Genomic DNA, 25,203 nt, shown 5'->3' with positions numbered 1-25,203 from the left:
AGTCCCTCTACTACAACTGCTGCCGTCTGGGTAACCAGCTCCCTCACACTCACCGTTATGATGGCGTCCCCGATGGCTGTCCCGACTCCGGTGCTCGTGGCCAGACGCAGTGCACAGCGTCTCGGTGTGACGTCCGCTGGCGGCACCAAGTGTTGGGCCACGAACACGTGGCTCGCACCTGTATCTACGAGAGCAGCCGTCGGTCTCCCGTTCAGAGTGACGGGTACCCGCATCAGCCGGTCGTCAGGGGTGGTGAGCTGTCCCAGTGTTATGTGTGTCTCGGCCTTGGCTTCGGGAAGGAGGTTAGGTGGTGTGGGGGGCAGAACTGTTGGTCCTACACCCCCTGCTGCCCGTTTCCCGCCAGTTGTTGTTGTCTTGGGCAGTCCTGGTGCCAATGGAACGTGTCCTGCGGGCATCCAAGGCGACACTGGGGTGGTCGGCCTCCGTCCCGCCGATTCCCCGCGTTCCGCCACTCTGGTGCGGTGGTCTGTCGTCTGCCACTCGGTGGGCCTTCGATTGCCCGTGCTACCATCTGCCGTGGACGTTCGAGCTGCATGTCTCCCTCTGGGAGAGCGGGCGCTCTGTACTGGTGTCTGGGCTCTCGTCCGGGAGTGGTCATAGTTGTCCGTCGCCCCAGAAGGCGCTGCAGGTTGCCCTCCGTGGCTACGGCCTGTCGCACATATTCTTCAACAGACCCGTTGCAATACGGCCTGAGGAAGGGTTGTAATTCTTCCCGCACTAACGCGGTCACGTCCGGCAACGCTTGCTCCGGCACTTCCCCTGGGGCTATGCGACGATATAGCTGCAACTTGCCCGCCAGGAATCTCTCCACCGATTCCGTGTCCCTCTGCGCCTCGCCGTAGAAACGGGCCTTGCAGCTCAAGACTGCCTGGCGGTCATCAAATCGCTGCATGAGACGCGTGGAGAACTCCCGCCACTGCATATCGTATCGCCCCCATAGAGTCCACCACTCACGAGCTCGACCATTCAACTGTTCGCTTGTGCGCTGAGTCCACTCCTCTACCGGCACACTGCACAGTAACATGCGCCTCTCACACCACCGCACAAACTCCCGTGGGTCTTCGTGCACGAGCCCGCTAAACTCTGGCAGCACTATACGCCCAGCCCCTGTGGCAACCCGCACAGCGTACGCGACTGGCGGCGCTGCCGAGTTCGTAGGTGTGTCCCAGTCAATTATGTTCGGCGACGGTGGATTCTGGTTCGGTAACATCGACCCGACGCGGTTGCCCGAGCAGCCTCCACACTCGTCACATCCCCCTTTTTCCCGGTACACGGCACTCGCTGTGTTCGGGGCTACCCTATGCATCTGCTCTGATGATGTATCCCTGTCCCATAACAACACACCCTCAGCAGTTTCTGTCTTCACCTCACTGCGCCTCAGTGGCGCGCACGTACACGTGTTCCGACACTGCCACTCTCCTGTCACAAGGTCCATTCCTTTCGGTAGCTGACACGTCGCGCATGTAACTGTCAACCCGCGCGGCAGCATTGTTTACAAACACGGGGCCCACGTGGCCGCTCCGTCTGCGCAGCCTGCCCGCGCAGGCTATCACCGCGCCCGCCCGAACACCGCCGGCGCGCCCCGAAGATCACCGATGGCAGAACGGCGAAAGGGTGAAAAAGGAGGGGGTACCACAGTGCGTTATCCCGTTGGAGGGGGGTGGTGGTGAATCGACGGGAAATATAATCCGGTTGCGGGACGGGAGACGGCGATGCGTTATCAGCTGAACCGTGAAACTGATAGGTGTTGAAAACGTGGGAAAGGAATGGTTGCGTCCTCGCGTTGATGAGTTCAGAAGTACTGTCTAGGTGAATAAGTGAATCCATCCATTGTCCCAGGTGGATTTTCACGCTGTCTGATCACTCACTGTACACTCTTTTCCCGCACTGCACGCGCTCTCCTGTGGACTTGCAGTTCGCCATACATACGGGCGCCAAATGTCGCGTACCCGTCTCCGTAGAATGCGTGGAGACGTGGCGGACATCGCTCGGCCGTTTTCTAGTGTTGCCCGGCGCCAGCTCTCTCGCGTAGAGCAGCCTCCTGCGGGGAGGCAGGGGTGGACCGTCCGGCCCGTGTAGCTGCCGAGGGACGTCTCGCGCGCTGGAGAAATGTGCGGTGCAGGCTAGTTGTGTTAGTCCACGTGTTTTGGCCCGCGGACACGCCAGATACAAAACAACACTCACGCACACGGTAAAGAAAACGATAAAAAAGAGATTATACACACTATAGAACATAATCCAAAAGCGATAATAGCGGCGAGTTTATGGAGCGTCTCGCGGCCGCGTCTAGCCTCGAAGGTGGCTCGCACGGGACTGGAGACCAGGACGCCGGCGCACTGCTCTCGCGCGCACGGAGCGGAAGTGACGTCATTCCCAAAGCCGCGGCGCGCTGCGGACAGGGCTGTGATCCGGGCTTTAACCCAGAGGCACGGAGGTACGACGTCAGTATGTAGCGCTGAATTCTAAGATGCTTCGAACTTGATTAGTTACATAAATGTTTTATTCGCATCGCCCCTGTCGCGCTATTGAGACTCCAGTCTCGTCCTACTAAACTCGCGCCACAAATTCGTCGGCAAAACATGCCTGCCAAGCCAAACGATATTTTTGTACAGTTTACCTCCTCCATTGGTGATGAGCTAGAGCACGTATCTTATTCATCACAAAAACCAACATTATTCATAAACGGCTTATGGTCAGGTTAAATTACATAGAAATTATGTCGGTCATGACATTTTCGTGTATAAAATACGGCCACATGCAGGAAATTTACGCAACCATTAAATTTAGGACACAAAAAAACAAGCTAATTATGAATATATAGTGTGTTTTATGGATCACCGCGCAACAGCATCACCAGTTTGACGAAGCGACTACAATTCCAAATCGTGTCACACCATCGTAGTCAGAAAAATAATTTTTATGGAATGCTATTACGGTGGAAACTTTTAGAACCGCACAAACTGTTTTTGTTTGTTTCTGTTAACATTCGGGATTTATGCTCTTCTTGAGTAAATTTAAAAATAGCATATTTTCAAATTTAACTTTCTTAACTACGTCACCAGTCGTTCAGTTCAAAAGAACGCAAACGTTACTGTCGTCAAGAACAGGAGAAAAAAGGGCCGTCATATTGGAACGTGTATCACACTGCCCGCACATAATATTGGAACGTGTATCACACTGCCCGCACATAATATTGGAACGTGTATCACACTGCCCGCACATAATATTGGAACGTGTATCACACTGCCCGCACATAATAATAGAACGTGTATCACAATGCCCGCACATAATAAACTCTGGACTGATGTACACACATGTGCAGGTCCCCGGAAGTGACATAAAAAAGGTCGCCCGAACTGGAAGTGAAGTATATATGTATACGGCAAAATCTATTGTGGAGTCGGGGGGAGCTATAGGTGACACAGGATGGGTCAATAATTTTTTTGTAAACAAAAAAATATGGGTGAAATAAAAATATATTACAGTAAATAATAATACAATAAAAATTTACTAATAAAAGAATTTTACTCATTATGAATTATCATGTATAATTCGAGGGATAACTTTATTGTATTGCTCAGTTTGCAGTGAGTTTGTGCAGCATGCTATCCAGAGGCCGTGGAGTGTAGAGGAATGCTGGAAAATGAGCGAGTGAGTAGTTGCTCCCTCCTAGAGGGGAGGGAGCTAGTGAGTAGTTACCCCCTCCTAGAGGAGAGACAGCGAGTGTGAGTAGTTGCTCCCTCCTAGAGGAGAGGCAGCGAGTGTGAGTAGTTGCTCCCTCCTAGAGGTGAGGCAGCGAGTGTGTGTAGTTGCTCCCTCCTAGAGGGGAGGGAGCGAGTGAGTAGTTGCCCCCTCCTAGAGGAGAGACAGCGAGTGTGAGTAGTTGCTCCCTCCTAGAGGGGAGGCAGCGAGTGTGAGTAGTTGCTCCCTCCTAGAGGGGAGGGAGCGAGTGAGTAGTTGCCCCCTCCTAGAGGAGAGACAGCGAGTGTGAGTAGTTGCTCCCTCCTAGAGGAGAGGCAGCGAGTGTGAGTAGTTGCTCCCTCCTAGAGGGGAGGGAGCGAGTGAGTAGTTGCCCCCTCCTAGAGGGGAGACAGCGAGTGTGAATAGTTGCTCCCTCCTAGAGGAGAGGCAGCGAGTGTGAGTAGTTGCTCCCTCCTAGAGGGGAGGGAGCGAGTGAGTAGTTGCTCCCTCCTAGAGGGGAGGGAGCGAGTGAGTAGTTGCTCCCTCCTAGAGGGGTGGCAGCGAGTGAGTAGTTGCTCCCTCCTAGAGGAGAGGCAGCGAGTGTGAGTAGTTGCTCCCTCCTAGAGGGGAGGGAGCGAGTGAGTAGTTGCTCCCTCCTAGAGGAGAGGCAGCGAGTGTGAGTAGTTGCTCCCTCCTAGAGGAGAGGCAGCGAGTGTGAGTAGTTGCTTCCTCCTAGAGGGGAGGGAGCGAGTAAGTAGTTGCCCCCTCCTAGAGGAGAGACAGCGAGTGTGAGTAGTTCCTCCCTCCTAGAGGAGAGGCAGCGAGTGTGAGTAGATGCTCCCTCCTAGAGGGGAGGGAGCGAGTGAGTAGTTGCCCCCTCCTAGAGGATAGACAGCGAGTGTGAGTAGTTTCTCCCTCCTAGAGGAGAGGCAGCGAGTGTGAGTAGTTGCTCCCTCCTAGAGGGGAGGGAGCAAGTGAGTAGTTGCTCCCTCCTAGAGGGGAGGCAGCGAGTGAGTAGTTGCTCCCTCCTAGAGGAGAGGCAGCGAGTGTGAGTAGTTGCTCCCTCCTAGAGGGGAGGGAGCGAGTGAGTAGTTGCTCCCTCCTAGAGGAGAGGCAGCGAGTGTGAGTAGTTGCTCCCTCCTTGAGGGGAGGGAGCGAGTGAGTAGTTGCTCCCTCCTAGAGGGGAGACAGCGAGTGTGAGTAGTTGCTCCCTCCTAGAGGAGAGGCAGCGAGTGTGAGTAGTTGCTCCCTCCTAGAGGATAGGCAGCGAGTGAGTAGTTGCCCCCTCCTAGAGGGGAGACAGCGAGTGTGAGTAGTTGCTCCCTCCTAGAGGAGAGGCAGCGAGTGTGAGTAGTTGCTCCCTCCTAGAGGGGAGGGAGCGAGTGTGAGTAGTAGCTGCCTCCTAGAGGGGAGGGAGCGAGTGGGAGTAGTAGCTGCCTCCTAGAGGGGAGGGAGCAAGTGTGAGTAGTTGCTCCCTCCTAGAGGGGAGGGAGCTAGTGTGAGTAGTAGCTGCCTCCTAGAGGGGAGGGAGCGAGTGTGAGTAGTAGCTGCCTCCTAGAGGGGAGGGAGCGAGTATGAGTAGTAGCTGCCTCCTAGAGGGGAGGGAGCGAGTGGGAGTAGTAGCTGCCTCCTAGAGGGGAGGGAGCGAGTGTGAGTAGTAGCTGCCTCCTAGAGGGGAGTAAAGATAGCCTGGAGTATATATCCGTGTGCTTTTATCGTTATTATAAAGTATGAGACGTCAGTATGCATGGACATGGATGGAAGATATTGTGATGATGTGAGTGTGCGAGGAAGGCAGTGGCTGCGCAGGCGCCGCCCTCGGCCGTGGTGCTGCACGCGCCGGCGCTGGAGGCGGACAGCGAGCGAGAGAGCCCCACGCTCGGCCTGCAGCTGCGCGTGGCCCCGCACCACTTCGCCGCGGGCCGCCTCAAGCTGCGCTGCACCGCCAGCATCCACGACGTGTACTGGCAGAGCACGGAGAAGAGCGTGGAGGAGGACCGGCCCCGCGCCAGCCCGCCGCCGCGGCCCCAGCTGCAGCCCGAGCAGGCACCCGGCTTCCTGGGTGACCTGGCGCCCGGCCCCACAGGTCCGGTCCTCTCTCTCTCTCTCTCTCTCTGCTGCAGTGAGGGTAGTGCTCCGGCAACCACAGAGTTGTCTGTCAAGTCGGTGTACGGACGATACGTTTACGTGATAACGTCATAAGAAAACATTGATTAAAAAATTACATATATTTTTTTTAATTTTTTTCAAATATTATTTACACTTTTTCGCAAATTAATTTTAAATAATTTGTTAAAAAATATAATCACGAACAATTAGTTAAAAAAAATCCCGCCCTAACCTGTTTGATATTATAGAAGATTTTCTCGCACGGTGGTTGGCCGGTTCTTGCACGCTCGGCTCAGGCTGAACGTGACAAATTTTTCGTGCGTGCAGCCGGTGTTCATCGATTATTAAGATGTTATCACTTCCAAAACTAAATATCATGGTTTCGAAACAATTGATTCTTCCAAGGACAGATGATTGTTTCATGAAATAATATTAATAGTTAACTAATTTACTGGAATCATAATCCATGAAAACCTTTTTTTAATGTATTGGTCATGTACCTGCAGTATATACATTTGCAGTCATACTCAAGTAGGGGGAGCACACAGGTTCTGCGACACTTTAAGCAATCAAACAGGTGGGTGTGGAACCACATGTCCCGGTGGGCGTGGCAGCAGGTGGGCGTGGCACCAAGTGGCCTGGTGGGGCATAGCCGGGAGCCACGTGGAGGGAATCCTCAGGTGGTTGTTGACGTCACGTGGGTTGGAAAACACAGTTCGAAGGAGGTGATCATCCTTCACGTCTTTATGCTTCTTTTTCGTGGTAGAATGCATCCTGGAATTGTCTTCGACTATAAGTTTCGGCAAGATATCCAGCCACTTGTGATTTCTGTTAGCCATGAACTGTAGCCAAATCTTGGTGCGCAAAGTTCTGTTAAACTTTAGACAATGGGCACTTTGACATTACTAAACCTAGAGTAGTGTTTGATGCCAAACTTCTTTATCAACGGATTAAAGGTTGCAGTGTTAAATTCTTTGCCGAGATCTGTTTACAGGATTATGCAAAATGTTTCTCATGCACTTGGTTAGGTCAATTGCATTCTTAGATTTCATAGGTCTGGCCCAAGCGAACTTGCTAAACACATCAATGACAATCAACATGTACTTGAAACCTTTATTCATTAGGAAATATGGTACCATATCATCAAGGTCCGCCTGGATTAAATCATCAAGTCCGCGCACTATGACTTTGCGGCGAAGTTTTTTTTGTCTAGTAGGAGCATGAAGTTCACGTGCGATTCCTATTCGACTTAGTGTATGTAGCAAGTTTCCCTTAGTTCTTCGAGTATGGAGACCATTTCGTTTCTTCGTGTCCTGGCTGACTATTTTACTCTTGACGCTTTCTTCGTCTCTTAGCATCGGCTATTACATTGTAGACGCTTTCTTAGTCTCTGGCATAGGCTGTTTCATTTTTAAAATATTCTATTTCTCCTGGCATCGGCCTCATTTACTTTCGAAACATAATCATGGATTTCTATAATCATCTTTGTCATGATACTGTCACAGTATTATTTGTTAAATAAATGCAAATTCATTGGCTTATAAAAATATTCATCAAAAAGTCATCTTCGGTTTATATTTTTATAAGTTGAATTTCAAAATTTTATATTTATACGTTTGAGGCAAAGCAGTTATGTGCCTATGATGAAGAGCATGTATAATGAGCAGTTATAATGTGTTCGGCCGGTATACTGCCGTAGCGAAGTGCATATATATCCAGGGCTGGCCCTACACATTTTTCAAGTGTAAGCGAACAACCTTTTTCGGGCCCCCCCTCCCCCCCAAAAAAAAAAATTTAAAAATCGAAAATGATAACTTTATTAAAAGCGCTTTTGATTATTTTGGTTTACAAAGCAGTACCACGTGGTTATCTGTAATATTATTTATACACTCACTATTTTAATAAATTAAATCATGATATTAGATAAAATAATTTACAAACTTGCATCAATTTTTACAAGAATAAAAACGCACCTATGTTATAACTATGCATAAAATAGAGAATGTAAATGAATATAACTACACTCACATTATAATAACGTATGGCAAAACTAAAAATAAATCATTAAAAAGAGATTTTTCTGACGTTCATTTTTGCGAATTCATTGAGTATGAAATCGGTCTCCATTTCATTAAGCAATTCATTTTCAATGGTCATTGTTGCCAGCCCACTCAAACGCTCTTGAGACAAAGTTGATCTTAAATAAGTTTTTATCAGTTTTAACTTAAAAAAAACTTTTATCACCACTGACCACTGAAACCGGAAGAGTCTGAAGAATTCTCAGCGCAACAAAAATGTTTGGGAAGGTGTCTATATAATAATTTTTGGTTATGAACGACAACGCTTTAGCTGGAGAACTTTCAGACGGCAGCATAAGTCCAAATATGTGTAGCTCGTCAAACAGTTCAACTCCGTTTATATCACGATCTGCTACATCACTTAGAACACTGTCTAGAAAATTACAAGCATCCTTCAACTCATTTCTATCCCAAGTGTGTAGATTTGTAATATCATAAAGAAATTTGAAACTCTTACTGTGGTTCTCCGTAAGTTCAAATCTCTCTTTAAGCGAAGATATTGCTGTGTCAAGTACTACAAAGAAGAAGTTAACTTTGAACGATGTCCTCCCAGCCTGAATAGGTTCATCTTCAGTCTCGTAGGAGAATTGATTTTTTGTTTTCCTTGGACGAACTTGAGTTTCTTTTTCAAAGTCAGCAGCAATACCGACTTTTTCTGCAAGCTGTTTTGCATATGTGATGACGTTATTCAGGCCTTCATCAGATCTCATTTGCTCTAGAAATCTCTGTACACTTTTGACGAGATCCATTGAGCTTTGCAGGTCAGTTGTAACCTTTTGCAAGACCTTATTTACCATGTTTATTTTGAACAGAATCTCGTACCAAGTTACTAAACAACACAGAATCTTGAAACTTTGCAGTTTTCTGGCGATTCCTAAAGCAGCGTTTCTGCCAAATGCATCGAGTTTCTGGTCTTGAGAGGCTTCACACACAGCATCGTATATTTCCTTAATATGATATCTTAGAGGCAATAAGGCCTTAATACTACTCTCCCATCGAGTGTTGCAGAGAGCTTTTACAGTAAGATTTGGCGTGTGTTTCATCAAAATACTCCATCGGTGAGTTGAACATGGGAAGAAATTAAAAATTTCTTGAATAATGCTAAAACAGTGAACTGCAGTAGGGCAAGACAGAGCGGCATCGTTAACCACTAAATTAAGGGAGTGGTTTCCACATGGCACAAAAAATGCTCGATAATTCAAATCAAGTATCCTTTTCTGAACTCCAACATGCTTTCCTTTCATATTGGAGCCATTATCATATCCCTGGCCTCTCATGTTATTTAAAGGAATGTTCCGTGTAGATAGCTCATTGAGTAAAGTTTCTGTGAGGCCTTCGCCTGTAGAATGTGTGATAGGTACGAAACCTAATGAATGTTCCTTAATTGACACTTCTTCATTTTCTACAAATTTAACAAACCTTACCGCTAATGTCTATTGTTCAGTGCGACTTACATCCGGTGTACAGTCCAGTATTATGGAATAATATGTAGCCTGTATTATCTCATTTAAAATACGATCTTGGATTTTAGCGGACAAGAGACCAATAAACTCATTTTGAATATTTTTGCTTAAGTAATGAACATGTGTCTCTTCAGAAGTAACTCTCCTAACATGTTCAGCCATGACATCAAATTTGGCAATGTATTCTACGAGTTTCAAAAAATTTCCGTTGTTGGGACTGAAAAGAGTTTCTTTTGTTCCTCGAAAGGCCAGTCCTTGTGTCCCTAAAAATTGGACAATACAAAGCAATCGTCTAAGAACTTGGTTCCAATGTTCTGTTTCACCTCGGATAATTCTTTCATTTTCTTTGTCAATCGTTTTACCCGAACGCATACGTAAGGCCAGTTCCCGCCAAGACTGACAACTTTTGATGTGATTATGAGACCTCTCATGACTGGTCAATATTTTTGCGATGTATTTGCACAACCAAATATTTTGCACGCAAAACAAAATACTGCATTTTTTTAGTAATGAGTATAGTAACAAAATCCTGACGACTTGTTCCCCATTGCAAAGTTTTCTTGTGTAATGATGTGAAGAAAACTTCCTACGTTTAGCATTAAGAGGAAAATCTACTTCCTTGACTTGCACAGGTCCTCGCTCAACAAGCAGTTTTCGTACCCCATCTGAGTAGTATGTAAATGGGGCTCCTGAAACAGGCTTCAGGCTGTGGTGACTGTGGTGACACCCGCCATCTTGGATTGTGACGTCACGGCGGCCATCTTGGACTCAAAATTCCTCAAAATTCCTCAAAATTGACTCAAAATTCCTCAAAATTGACTCAAAATGACTAAAAATTTCCCGTTTTAAGAAAAAAATTCCCGTTTTCGAGGGAAAAATTCCCGTTTCGATGGAAAATTAGGATTTCGAAAAACCACAAATGTCTTTTGCCTTAGAAAGAACACAAATTCCTAAAACTGGCTTAAGCATCCTTAACTCAAGCCAGCGTTAAGCCATTTATAGGATTATGACGTCACCGTTGCAATTTTCGTTACGTCCGCCATCTTGAAAATCCACAATTTTTATGTTAGAAAATCGGGAAAATTTTTAAAAATCATTAAAAAATTATTTAATCGAATTAAAAAAATATTAAAAACCACTGTTGCAGTTATCGTTACGGTTGCCATCTTGGATTATATAAATGTTACATATTTCGTTACACCCGCCATCTTGGTTGAGTACCATGTCATTCTTACACTTTACGTTACGACCACCATATTAGATCCTATTAATGTTGCAATTATCGTTATGGTCGCCATCTTTAAATTTGGTCGCCATCTTGGAAATCCGTAGTTTTTATGTTAGAAAATCGGGAAAAATTCCAAAATTCATCAAAAAATTAATGTATTTAAATTCTGTATGATTATATCGATGTACGTCCTTGGTTCGATTCCCGACGAGAGTAAACGGTCGATCCTTCCTCCATGAAAGCTACCTAGACTGATCTACCACCACCAGTACCAAGGTTTATATCATCAACTGGTATGACATCATGTCCACCATCTTGTCTTCATCCGCTGGAGTCTACCATCTTGTTTTCGTCTGCTAGAGTGTGCCGATACCATGTAGTATAATTATCTGGTCACCATACTTTTGTCCTCAACTGTTGACATTGATCATTGACCTTGGCCTTTGACCTTGACCTTTAAATTTGACCTTGACCTTGAAATTTGACCTTGACCTTGAAATTTGACCTTGACCTTGAAATTTGACCTTGACCTTGAAAGTTGACCTTGACCTTGAAATTTGACTTTGTCCTTGAAATTTGACTTTGTCCTTGTCGACCATCATGGATCCGACATTTTATGTTCAGTACATGCTACCAGGAGCTACCACCTGCCAGAGTACTCCATCTTGTGTGTGTACTTGTATTATGGAGTACATTTCCATCTGGTTAATTTTATTCTAACCCGCTACAGTGCAGTAATCATTTATTACCGAGGTGCCCCCGCCATCTTGAAATTCGACTGCCATCTTGAAATCATGTAATAATGTAGCTAGAAAAGCGGGAAAAAATCCAAAATTCATTAAAAAATCACTCATTATCTTACATATTGATTCGATCCGCTCCCGTCCTTGGTTCGATACCCGATCGATGCAATAATGTTTAATTTTATGAAAAAATAATAATTTCAATATACCATGTTCATCATTCTTAAAGAGACTTTAAAACCTCTACTAACAGCATCCTATCAGACATCAAGACCACCATATTGGTAATTCATAATTGTAATGTTAGAGATTCGTGAAAAAGTTCAAAATTCATTAAATAAATTTGTAATCTATATACTGATTGATTAAATCGACTAAGGTCCTTGGTTCGATCCCTGGCCGATACAAATCAACTTTAATTTTAAAAAAGTACCAGAAAAGTGTAAGGTTCGAGAAATAAAACACCTCAAAGTCTTTTACAAACATAATATTTATTACACAATTTCTATCCTACTACAGAATCACTTGCGAAAGCCAGCAATCTTATAAACATTTAGCCCTGCATAGACGTGCATCGACTACTTCTTAGCTCCAAATGGCTACAAATGCTTCAAAAGGCTCCAAATGCTCCAATAACCACCAAATGCTTAACACAGCTCCAAATGGCTCCAAATGCTCCAAACGGCCTCCAAATGCTTGACAGCCTCCAAATGCTTGACTGCTCCAAACGGCTCCAAATGCTCCAAATGTCTCCAAATTGCTTCAAATGCTCCAAACGGCTCCAAATGCTCCAAATTGCTCCAAATGTTCCAAACGGCTCCAAATGCTCCAAATGCTCCAAATGCTCCAAACAGCTCCAAATGCTCCAAACGGCTCCAAAAGCTCCAAATGTCTCCAAATGCTCCAAACGGCTCCAAATGCTCCAAATGTCTCCAAAAGGCTCCAAATGCTCCAAACGGCTCCAAATTGCTCCAAATGCTCCAAACGGCTCCAAATGCTCCAAATTGCTCCAAATGCTCCAAACGGCTCCATATGCTCCAAACGGCTCCAAATGTCTCCAAAAGGCTCCAAATGCTCCAAACGGCTCCAAATGCTCCAAACCGCTCCAAAAGGCTCCAATTGCTCCAAACGGCCTCCAAATGCTCCAAATGGCTCCAAATGCTCCAAATGGCTCCAAATGCTCCAAATGGCTCCAACAGCTCCAAAAGGCTCCAAATGCTTCAAAAGGCTCCAATTGTTCCAAGAGCTCCATCTTCAATTGATTCCAACTGATTCCAATTACTTTTCTTATCGAACTTGGCATGGTTACTAACATGTCTTTATTAGTATACATTTTGACTGGCAGTGGTAACGTATTTTGCACCTTTAAGTTATAAGTTTTATTTAGAAATCAGATTTCGATAAATGGTAGATACCATTTGGAAAGAAAATATATTAATTTATCTTCAAGTTTATACACATTTAATTTAAGCCATTATTGTATGTAGCCAGCTTCCCTCAGTTCTTTGAGTATGAAGGATATTTCTTTAATGTTCGAATAGTTTCCTGCACAAAGCGATCCATGTAGTAGTCGTAGCCTGTCAACCAATATGTTAGGATCTTCCCATGAGGTATAATCAAACTCTTCTGCTGCGTTCATCATCCTTGCATGTTTATAATAAATATTATTATCTCTGGTGTCTATCGTTTTAACACCAACCTCAAGGTCACTTTCGTCATCGTGACAGTGATTATCACAAGCTTGATCAGGATAATTTATTTTATTACGACGTTTCCATCGTTTTGGTCTCAAACCACCATCACAGTCTTCGCTCTTGCATGCTTTTGGTGCTTCAGCACAGTACTCAATCATGTCAGCCTTAGATGTGTCAGCACAGTCTTCGTTCACGACAGCTTCTGATGTGTCACCACAGTCTTCAATCATGTCAGCACCACAAACTTGATCAGGATAATTTATTTTATTACGTCGTTTCCATCGTTTTGGTCTCAGACCGCCATCACAGTCTTCGATCTTGCCTGCTTTAGGTGCTTCAGTACAGTACTCAATCATGTCATCCTTAGATGTGTCAGCACAGTCTTCGTTCACGCCAGCTTCTGATGTGTCACCACAGTCTTCAATCATGTCAGCACCACAAACTTGATCAGGATAATTTATTTTATTACGTCGTTTCCGTCGTTTTGGTCTCAGACCGCCATCACAGTCTTCGATCTTACCTGCTTTAGGTGCTTCAGTACAGTACTCAATCATGTCAGCCTCAGATGTGTCACCACAATCTTCAATCATGCACGCTTCAGATGATTCATCATAGTCTTCGACCTTGTAAGCTTCAGATGGTTCTCCATCTTTCTCATTTTCATGGAGACGACTAGATATTGGAGTAAATATATTTTCATTTCTAATGTGGTTACAACTTCCTTCGTTTGTTTTAGATTTTAAATAATTATCTTGATCTAGATCAGTAATTTTAGCATTAGCTTTTTCGCCTTCGTTCCTCTTCCGCGATGTTGTAGCCCAGTCTTCGTTATCTTTATTCATCTTAATTGTACAGGTCTTGTAATGTCTATCCAAGTAATATCTTCTACCAAAGGATTTCTGACACTGACTGCAATGAAATGGTTTTTGACAAGGACCCAAATTACACTCGCTTCTCTCATGTCGTTTAGCATTCTTTCTCAAGGTAAACACCTTGCTACAGTATCTACAGTGATGACGTTTCGATACAGCGTCAGATCCTAAATCGGAATTCATATTAGTTACCGAGACTAATGCCAGATGCAAACTAAGAGTTTTAAATTAGATATATTACTTAAATAGAATTTTTTAATTATTTCATCAGCGAGAATTAATTTATCTCATTCAAGGGTACTTTTTGCAAGTAGTTCTGCTTTTCAACAACAGATGTCGCCACATGTTACTTGCAGGTAAATAATATTTAGTTCTTTTATGCGGGATGCGGGATGCTCACTAACGATCGAAATAGAACGATGGCTTCGCTAGACTCCAAGGAGAAGGAAGTTCGTCCATCCTGTTAGTGCTTCTTAGATTTCTCAGAAATTATTTGACTGAGTAATGATAATTTTTTTTTTTAATTTCCGCCTGATAAAAATATTACAAGTAATGATTGAGTAGCAGAAGTTCACTAATTATATGCAACCTTGAATAAAAAATGACATGCTTCATTAAGTAAAATAATCCTTCATGCAGAGATAAATTCCTCATCAGTAACCAGAAGCACTCGGAGAAAACCATCAGATGTATAGTCAGGAATAATCAGAAGCACCCAGTGAAAACCATCAAAATATTGTCAAGAATAATCAGGAGCACACGGAGAAATCCATCAAAATATTGTCAAGAATAATCAGGAGCACACGGAGAAATCCACCATAATACTGTCAAGAATAAACGGGAGCACACGGAGAAAACCGCCATAATATTGACAAGAATAATCGGAAGCACACGGAGAAAACCGCCACAAGTTTTCTTTGATATCATAAAATTTCAGGAAAAAATAATAAAAAATAAAAATAAATTAATAAAAAATTTAAAAAAATAAAATAAAAAATACATAAACCGATTCTGCTAGCTTGTGAACTTCTCATTGTTGAGCAAAGATATAGTTCTAGTACAAGCCAGAATTTTATGTATTTTTTATTTTATTTTTTTAAATTTTTTATTAATTTATTTTTATTTTTTATTATTTTTTCCTGAAATTTTATGATATCAAAGAAAACTTGTGGCGGTTTTCTCCGTGTGCTTCCGATTATTCTTGTCAATATTATGGCGGTTTTCTCCGTGTGCTCCCGTTTATTCTTGACAGTATTATGGTGGATTTCTCCGTGTGCTCCTGATTATTCTTGACAATATTTTGATGGATTTCTCCGTGTGCTCCTGATTATTCTTGACAATATTTTGATGGTTTTCACTGGGTGCTTCTGATTATTCCTGACTATACATCTGATGGTTTTCTCCGAGTGCTTCTGGTTACTGATGAGGAATTTATCTCTGCATGAAGGATTTTTTTACTTAATGAAGCATGTCATTTTTTATTCAAGGTTGCATATAATTAGTGAACTTCTGCTACTCAATCATTACTTGTAATATTTTTATCAGGCGGAAATTAAAAAAAAAAATTATCATTACTCAGTCAAATAATTTCTGAGAAATCTAAGAAGCACTAACAGGATGGACGAACTTCCTTCTCCTTGGAGTCTAGCGAAGCCATCGTTCTATTTCGATCGTTAGTGAGCATCCCGCATCCCGCATAAAAGAACTAAATATTATTTACCTGCAAGTAACATGTGGCGACATCTGTTGTTGAAAAGCAGAACTACTTGCAAAAAGTACCCTTGAATGAGATAAATTAATTCTCGCTGATGAAATAATTAAAAAATTCTATTTAAGTAATATATCTAATTTAAAACTCTTAGTTTGCATCTGGCATTAGTCTCGGTAACTAATATGAATTCCGATTTAGGATCTGACGCTGTATCGAAACGTCATCACTGTAGATACTGTAGCAAGGTGTTTACCTTGAGAAAGAATGCTAAACGACATGAGAGAAGCGAGTGTAATTTGGGTCCTTGTCAAAAACCATTTCATTGCAGTCAGTGTCAGAAATCCTTTGGTAGAAGATATTACTTGGATAGACATTACAAGACCTGTACAATTAAGATGAATAAAGATAACGAAGACTGGGCTTAAACATCGCGGAAGAGGAACGAAGGCGAAAAAGCTAATGCTAAAATTACTGATCTAGATCAAGATAATAATTTAAAATCTAAAACAAACGAAGGAAGTTGTAACCACATTAGAAATGAAAATATATTTACTCCAATATCTAGTCGTCTCCATGAAAATGAGAAAGATGGAGAACCATCTGAAGCTTACAAGGTCGAAGACTATGATGAATCATCTGAAGCGTGCATGATTGAAGATTGTGGTGACACATCTGAGACTGACATGATTGAGTACTGTACTGAAGCACCTAAAGCAGGTAAGATCGAAGACTGTGATGGCGGTCTGAGACCAAAACGACGGAAACGACGTAATAAAATAAATTATCCTGATCAAGTTTGTGGTGCTGACATGATTGAAGACTGTGGTGACACATCAGAAGCTGGCGTGAACGAAGACTGTGCTGACACATCTAAGGATGACATGATTGAGTACTGTACTGAAGCACCTAAAGCAGGCAAGATCGAAGACTGTGATGGCGGTCTGAGACCAAAACGATGGAAACGACGTAATAAAATAAATTATCCTGATCAAGTTTGTGGTGCTGACATGATTGAAGACTGTGGTGACACATCAGAAGCTGTCGTGAACGAAGACTGTGCTGACACATCTAAGGCTGACATGATTGAGTACTAAGCTGAAGCACCAAAAGCATGCAAGAGCGAAGACTGTGATGGTGGTTTGAGACCAAAACGATGGAAACGTCGTAATAAAATAAATTATCCTGATCAAGCTTGTGATAATCACTGTCACGATGACGAAAGTGACCTTGAGGTTGGTGTTAAAACGATAGACACCAGAGATAATAATATTTATTATAAACATGCAAGGATGATGAACGCAGCAGAAGAGTTTGATTATACCTCATGGGAAGATCCTAACATATTGGTTGACAGGCTACGACTACTACATGGATCGCTTTGTGCAGGAAACTATTCGAACATTAAAGAAATATCCTTCATACTCAAATAACTGAGGGAAGCTGGCTACATACAATAATGGCTTAAATTAAATGTGTATAAACTTGAAGATAAATTAATATATTTTCTTTCCAAATGGTATCTACCATTTATCGAAATCTGATTTCTAAATAAAACTTATAACTTAAAGGTGCAAAATACGTTACCACTGCCAGTCAAAATGTATACTAATAAAGACATGTTAGTAACCATGCCAAGTTCGATAAGAAAAGTAATTGGAATCAGTTGGAATCAATTGAAGATGGAGCTCTTGGAACAATTGGAGCCTTTTGAAGCATTTGGAGCCTTTTGGAGCTGTTGGAGCCATTTGGAGCATTTGGAGCCATTTGGAGCATTTGGAGCCATTTGGAGCATTTGGAGGCCGTTTGGAGCAATTGGAGCCTTTTGAAGCATTTGGAGCCTTTTGGAGACATTTGGAGCATTTGGAGCCGTTTGGAGCATTTGGAGCCTTTTGGAGACATTTGGAGCCGTTTGGAGCATTTGGAGCAATTTGGAGCATTTGGAGCCGTTTGGAGCATTTGGAGCAATTTGGAGCCGTTTGGAGCATTTGGAGCCTTTTGGAGACATTTGGAGCATTTGGAGCCGTTTGGAGCATTTGGAGACATTTGGAGCTTTTGGAGCCGTTTGGAGCATTTGGAGCTGTTTGGAGCATTTGGAGCATTTGGAGCATTTGGAGCCGTTTGGAACATTTGGAGCAATTTGGAGCATTTGGAGCCGTTTGGAGCATTTGAAGCAATTTGGAGACATTTGGAGCATTTGGAGCCGTTTGGAGCAGTCAAGCATTTGGAGGCTGTCAAGCATTTGGAGGCCGTTTGGAGCATTTGGAGCCATTTGGAGCTGTGTTAAGCATTTGGTGGTTATTGGAGCATTTGGAGCCTTTTTTTGGAGCTGTTGGAGCATTTGGAGCCTTTTGAAGCATTTGTAGCCATTTGGAGCTAAGAAGTAGTCGATGCACGTCTATGCAGGGCTAAATGTTTATAAGATTGCTGGCTTTCGCAAGTGATTCTGTAGTAGGATAGAAATTGTGTAATAAATATTATGTTTGTAAAAGACTTTGAGGTGTTTTATTTCTCGAACCTTACACTTTTCTGGTACTTTTTTAAAATTAAAGTTGATTTTTATCGGCCAGGGATCGAACCAAGGACCTTAGTCGATTTAATCAATCAGTATATAGATTACAAATTTATTTAATGAATTTTGAACTTTTTCACGAATCTCTAACATTACAATTATGAATTACCAATATGGTGGTCTTGATGTCTGATAGGATGCTGTTAGTAGAGGTTTTAAAGTCTCTTTAAGAATGATGAACATGGTATATTGAAATTATTATTTTTTCATAAAATTAAACATTATTGCATCGATCGGGTATCGAACCAAGGACGGGAGCGGATCGAATCAATATGTAAGATAATGAGTGATTTATTTAATGAATTTTGGATTTTTTCCCGCTTTTCTAGCTACATTATTACATAATTTCAAGATGGCAGTCGAATTTCAAGATGGCGGGGGCACCTCGGTAATAAATGATTACTGCACTGTAGCGGGTTAGAATAAAATTAACCAGATGGAAATGTACTCCATAATACAAGTACACACACAAGATGGAGTACTCTGGCAGGTGGTAGCTCCTGGTAGCATGTACTGAACATAAAATGTCGGATCCATGATGGTCGACAAGGACAAAGTCAAATTTCAAGGACAAAGTCAAATTTCAAGGTCAAGGTCAAATTTCAAGGTCAAGGTCAAATTTCAAGGTCAAGGTCAAATTTCAAGGTCAAGGTCAAATTTCAAGGTCAAGGTCAAATTTCAAGGTCAAGGTCAAATTTAAAGGTCAAGGTCAAAGGCCAAGGTCAATGATCAATGTCAACAGTTGAGGACAAAAGTATGGTGACCAGATAATTATACTACATGGTATCGGCACACTCTAGCAGACGAAAACAAGATGGTGGACTCCAGCGGATGAAGACAAGATGGTGGACATGATGTCATACCAGTTGATGATATAAACCTTGGTACTGGTGGTGGTAGATCAGTCTAGGTAGCTTTCATGGAGGAAGGATCGACCGTTTACTCTCGTCGGGAATCGAACCAAGGACGTACATCGATATAATCATACAGAATTTAAATACATTAATTTTTTGATGAATTTTGGAATTTTTCCCGATTTTCTAACATAAGAACTACGGATTTCCAAGATGGCGACCAAATTTAAAGATGGCGACCATAACGATAATTGCAACATTAATAGGATCCAATATGGTGGTCGTAACGTAAAGTGTAAGAATGACATGGTACTCAACCAAGATGGCGGGTGTAACGAAATATGTAACATTTATATAATCCAAGATGGCAACCGTAACGATAACTGCAACAGTGGTTTTTAATATTTTTTTAATTCGATTAAATAATTTTTTAATGATTTTTAAAATTTTTCCCGATTTTCTAACATAAAAATTGTGGATTTTCAAGATGGCGGACGTAACGAAAATTGCAACGGTGACGTCATAATCCTATAAATGGCTTAACGCTGGCTTGAGTTAAGGATGCTTAAGCCAGTTTTAGGAATTTGTATTCTTTCTAAGGCAAAAGACATTTGTGGTTTTTCGAAATCCTAATTTTCCATCGAAACGGGAATTTTTCCCTCGAAAACGGGAATTTTTTTCTTAAAACGGGAAATTTTTAGTCATTTTGAGTCAATTTTGAGGAATTTTGAGTCAATTTTGAGGAATTTTGAGGAATTTTGAGTCCAAGATGGCCGCCGTGACGTCACAATCCAAGATGGCGGGTGTCACCACAGTCACCACAGCCTTAAGCCTGTTTCAGGAGCCCCATTTACATACTACTCATCTGTGATATTGGATGGCCACTCCTCTCCACAGTCAGTTGATAGTAGTGTCGAAGACGTGCTTCTGGTCAGTTCCTGCAATGCAAATAACCCTTACGAGTATGTCTTACATGTTACATAAAATAACTCTAAACACGTTTGCTACATGTCACAAAAATTTAAAAACTTATATGAAAAAATTAGGAATTAACTATCTTAGGAAACCCCTTTTTACTGCTATTACGAAAAATAATTGTAATGTTTAGATAATTAGTTTGGGTACCATTTCTGACGCCGTTAATTTGGGACGATTAGCATGGCGGAAGCAATTACTCAAATTTGATGCATTGATCACTTGAAGCAACAGTAGTCTCGTAGATTTTGTGGGTTAAAAAGATAGAAATATTTTTAAGCTATAACTTACGAAAAAAAAATTATAGTTATAATATTTAAAAAAATGTTTTAATGTAAATGTGTTTTGTGTTCTTCGAACAAAATTAGTATAATCATTAAGGTTTCGGCTTTTAACAATGAAACGAACATTATCAAGTCCTTACGCCGAATTTGACTCCAACATGTATCCTATTTTTATTAGCCTACTAAAATATAACTTATATGAAAAATGCTAGGCTAATAATGCGATAGTATGCACATTGCCAATGAGCCACACAGAGTTCCTGTCTGCTGTGTGACGGGTCCTCGGTTCGAAATCAGGCTCGGGCATGGATGTTTGTGTTCGCTTCTTGCTATGTAGGTTACTTTGTAAGCCATCCCCTTTTGCGTCGAGATACATAAAACCGGGGGACGTTAAAAAGGTCTTGAATAATAATAATAATAATAATAATAATAATAATAATAATAATAATTTCACCCATTATGAAACTGTTGAAAAAAATATGAGACTCTTTACAAAGACACTTTTAAACTAAATAAAAACAATTTACACCCACGCCTTGCCTGAGACTCAATCCCAAAACCTCTTTACCACCACAAACTGGCACACAACCTTCTGTTCTATAGAGGTCTGAACCATTATATCTCACATAATTCGGTATCATTTTACTGTGGTAAAAATAAAATCAACTTACCGATTCAATGATCTGCTGACTTATTGATGGTATTGCAACAGCCTCCGACACTGACAACTCTTCACCGACACCAACATGCTCGACTAAAATTTGTTTGTCCAATTCCTTTACGGAAGTTGAAGCCGAAAAAAATCTCTGTAAAGCTTTCGATTGCTTCTCATCTTCTTTCCCATGCTGTAATTTCCTTTTGCGGTTAAATTACCCAGATTTTTTTTACTAGTCTACTCGGCATTATGTTAATTAAAAATAATTACAAGAACAACAACACGAAAACCACAGATGCACAGCATTATTAGTTTATAGGCAACAAAATAAAATATAACCTTCACACAACCAATTCGTACAACTCCGTTGACACAACTAATTCGGGAATGGCATTTCCATTTCACATCAATATTATCCTATTCCCACGCTGCCGTGCCGAGGTATTATTTACGGACGAGTTCATATTGCCTAACAGACGCGTTGGAAAAGGGGTGTGGCGCCTGGCGGCGTGTGTGTACATGTGTGAGAAAGAGATATATCGTCTGCTTTACAGTGCTCTGCTGCGTCATGCGTCTTGCGTGATGTGAAGTTGGGCCCATCAAATTCGTTCCAACGAGACGTCACACTTTAGAGGGCGTGGTACATAAGTTAATGAACACCTTCGCAGTATGTCACGAGAATGTGCAAACTAAACAAGAAAAATTAAGTAATGCCATGAAGAAACACTCTACTCTAACTGCTTGTTTATCAACAAATATTCTCTTCTCTTTGATATTAAAGCTTATTATTATATATTTGGGGCCGCGGCGGCCGAGGGGTTAGATCGATCGCCTTCCACCAAGGCGATCCGGGTTCAATTCCCGGCTGGGTCACGCAAACTAGGTACTAATATGTACCATGGACAAGGCTGAGGGTTTGCTGCCTTCGGCAGCTCGGCGCCCCCCTTTGACCAGCGCCCTACGCGGCCGCGTAGCTTGCTTATGCCTAGGACCGGCCCTGGATATATCAGCTAGTAAGGAATCTTTCTTAGCATTTACCTGGAGTTACGTGGATGTAACAAGGAAAATGAAAATCAGAAAGGTCGGTCCCGTATTAAAACCCATGTATTCTGAAATTCACTTTTATTAACGTCTCACCCCACACTATGTATATTATAATTGTTCCGTACAAGGTACTTATTACAATAACCAATCGCCTTTGTCCGTTGAATGCGTTTCATTGCAGCCGATCGGATGACCCGAAAAATCCTATCCATCCGTCAAAAACTTGGCAAGCTCTAACTTTTGACATAAGTATGGATGGGTTAGATATTTGGTTTGGTTGCACTAGTCATTCGCCACATGAATGCAGGCCTGTAGTAACATTGAATTTATTAAAACTTATGTCCAAAAAATTCAAACAGTTCATACAAGACTGAATTTATCCGAAGATATGCTAAAATAATACGTACAGTAACACGACATAAATAGCAAACATCATCGATGTGTATATATATATATATATATATATATATATATATATATATATATATATATATATACTATATATATACACACATATATATATGGGAGAAAACAATGATTGTTTGCAGACTTATTTAGGAAAATATTCCAATGCGTGGCGTTTAATGACGAAAGAGAAATGGACGGACAGATATCGGACGGAGGCGATGGGTTGTTATATTCCCGGCTTTACATCGAACGAGTGCTTCTGTAAAGTAATGACATTTATAGTCCATCTCAATTAAACTTACTACATGTTGTGGTTTAGGATTTTGTCTCTCAGAGCATTATAATATTTAATACACATGTAATTTGTATAAACATGGTAATATGCTATTTACTTTCAGGGCCGTAACTAGGAGGGGGGGGGGGGGCAAGCGGAGCATACGCCCCGGGCGCAAAGCTGTGGGGGCGCCGAAATCGCCTGCATTGTAATTCCTACTACAACTGGTAACTGGTAAAAAGTTTTTGCATGGAAGTTACAGTAGCACAGAAACTGTTACATACAGGAATGGAAAATGCTTAAATAGCACCTTTTTTTTTCCGTGGGAGGGCCCCCGGACCCCCCCCCCCCCCCTCCGCTTTATGGTGTGGTATGTGCAAAAAAAAAGGGCGGGGGGGGGGGGCGCATGAATCCATTCATGCCCCGGGTGCCAGAGACTCTAGTTGCGGCCCTGTTTACGTCTACCAACCAAACCTTTTTGTGCTCCTATTCATTGTTGTCGCTAACTAATAATTATTTTCTTTCTTTCTTTTCAGAACAACAAGATCCATCTTGCGCCGTAAAGAGATTTGTGCTGCAACAAAGTTTTAAATGTTGGTTCTTCACATTACATTTCTTAATTTTTCTGTTTATTCCTTTTATTCTCAGGTGAAATTACTACCACGTGATTGTTCGTCGTTTCTTTGGAAGATATTGGCAGTAAATGTGAAAACAAAAACTGGCATTTTCAACCAAATAATATGTTCTCAATGTACTTTCGCCTACGCTGTTATGAGAATAAAGTGCGGAACTGCTTTAAAAAGTGGCTATGAAGTGGATGAACTGGACCATTCTTATTTTCCACAAATGCCAAATGCCAAAATGTATATATGATGTAGCATGAGATAAAAAAAAACTTGAGAGCTTGTACAGGAAATGTAATGATGTTTAAAAAATGAGCTTCCTAAATGTGAACTGTTACACAATAAATCAGCAATATTTAACACATATAAGAATTAAATGGTTCCAAAATACTAATAAAATATTTTTATTTTATGTTGCTAAGCGATAAATATAAGGCTTATTGCTAAGCCATATTTATATGGTTTAGATTTACAGTAGCACTTAAGTAGGTTACATTGTGTTTATTTGTTAGTTATACACAGTTTATTTATGTTTGCCTGAAAATTTGTAATAAACTGGAATTCATCTTACATGAGAGTAGTTTATCAATAAATAAAATATGAAAAACAATTTACGGGAATCAACAAATACCTAATACGTCTACCTCGCTTTCCGTTTGCTTTACAATTAAAGCAATATGACAAATATTGTTAAGTTATGAATTTTTTATTTTATTGAAATTTATAAAAACTCGATAAATTCTTTTGATAACTGATTAAATTTAATACAATGTAACGGCAGTCCTTCCTTTCAGGGTAAAGCCACCCAAGGTGTTACAACCTCATAGTTTTGCCATCTATACTAATAGTATTTAGCGAGAGTAAAGTTTGGATTGTGTGTAGGAAGTAAATTCGATAACTCCTGAATCGATTTCAAAGATTCTTTCACTCTTATTAAGCTACATGATTTCAGGCAGGCATAGACATGCTCCTTAAGATAAAGACATATTTATAAATAAATTCGGAGAGAAACCACTGATGTAACTGAATAAATCAGCCTTGGCTTTAATAAAATAGAGAGTGCATCTGTCTGTTCCTAGCTCGCGTGGTGCGGCCGGAGCCGAGGAAGTTGGTTCGTGGATCCTCCAGTCGTGGTCTGTTTGCGCCTGGAGTTTTTTGAAAATTTATTTTACTTACGCTTTTTAATTAATTTCCTTGGTGATTTCAGTAATTGCATTGTTAATAAAACCTTCGTCTCCTGACAACAGCTCCTGAATTGTTGATGCCTCCTAGCAATGGCTATTACATTGTTAATGTCTCCTGACAAACGGCTCTTGAATTGTTGTTGTCTCCTAACAATTTTTTTTAGTTCGTTTAGTGTGCCTCAACTGAAGGTTGGCTCGCCGAGCATTTTGTTGCAAAAGATATTTCCGCCCGGGCAACCCCGGATATTGCCGCCAGTTAAGTTGATTAAATAAATGTTATTTTGAAGGCCTTTAGAAAACTGTTGAATACATTATTTCTTCAGGTTATCTTAGTTATACCGATTATTTTTTTTTGCTTGAAGATATAATATTTAAAATTCTATTTTTTTTGAGGCGCGGCAGGGGCGTATCACGATAAGTAGCGTGTGTTGTGAGCACCGCGAGAATGTTCCGCCTGCAGAAAAACCGTAAAACAGAAAAACTGCAACGCCTGGCCCTATGCAACACGCACAACACTATGTATTAGGTGCTGCTTCAAATCAGGGGTATGGTACCGATGTTTAGTGAGGTCTGTAGTAGTACTGTAATAAAAAAAAAAATTAAATTAACATGGAATGGGCAATCCCATCTTAAAAGACTCAGGGAGGTGTTAATTGTTAAATCCTAAGATAATTTTTATTTTTTAATTTAAATAAAATATCTTTCTCTTTTGCCTTAAAACATTAATTTTCAT

At 41.6% G+C, this 25,203-nt stretch overlaps 1 protein-coding gene across 1 annotated transcript in view; it reads left to right on the top strand.

Annotated features, from left to right (window-relative positions):
* The window catches only part of LOC134541349 (uncharacterized), a 368,043-nt gene extending 344,358 nt beyond the window's left edge, over positions 1-23,685 (top strand). The window contains exons 9-10 of the mRNA XM_063384771.1: positions 5,512-5,788; positions 23,200-23,685. Coding sequence (XP_063240841.1) covers positions 5,512-5,788; positions 23,200-23,315 — 393 coding nt within the window. The 3' untranslated portion in view covers positions 23,316-23,685. The remainder of the gene's footprint in view (positions 1-5,511; positions 5,789-23,199) is intronic.
* Positions 23,686-25,203: the final 1,518 nt, after the last annotated feature.

This window comes from Bacillus rossius, chromosome 18, assembly GCF_032445375.1.
Source record: "Bacillus rossius redtenbacheri isolate Brsri chromosome 18, Brsri_v3, whole genome shotgun sequence".
Lineage (NCBI taxonomy): Eukaryota > Metazoa > Arthropoda > Insecta > Phasmatodea > Bacillidae > Bacillus > Bacillus rossius.
Note: the sequence above shows the minus strand (reverse complement) of the source record. Positions and strands in the feature narration are given on the sequence as shown.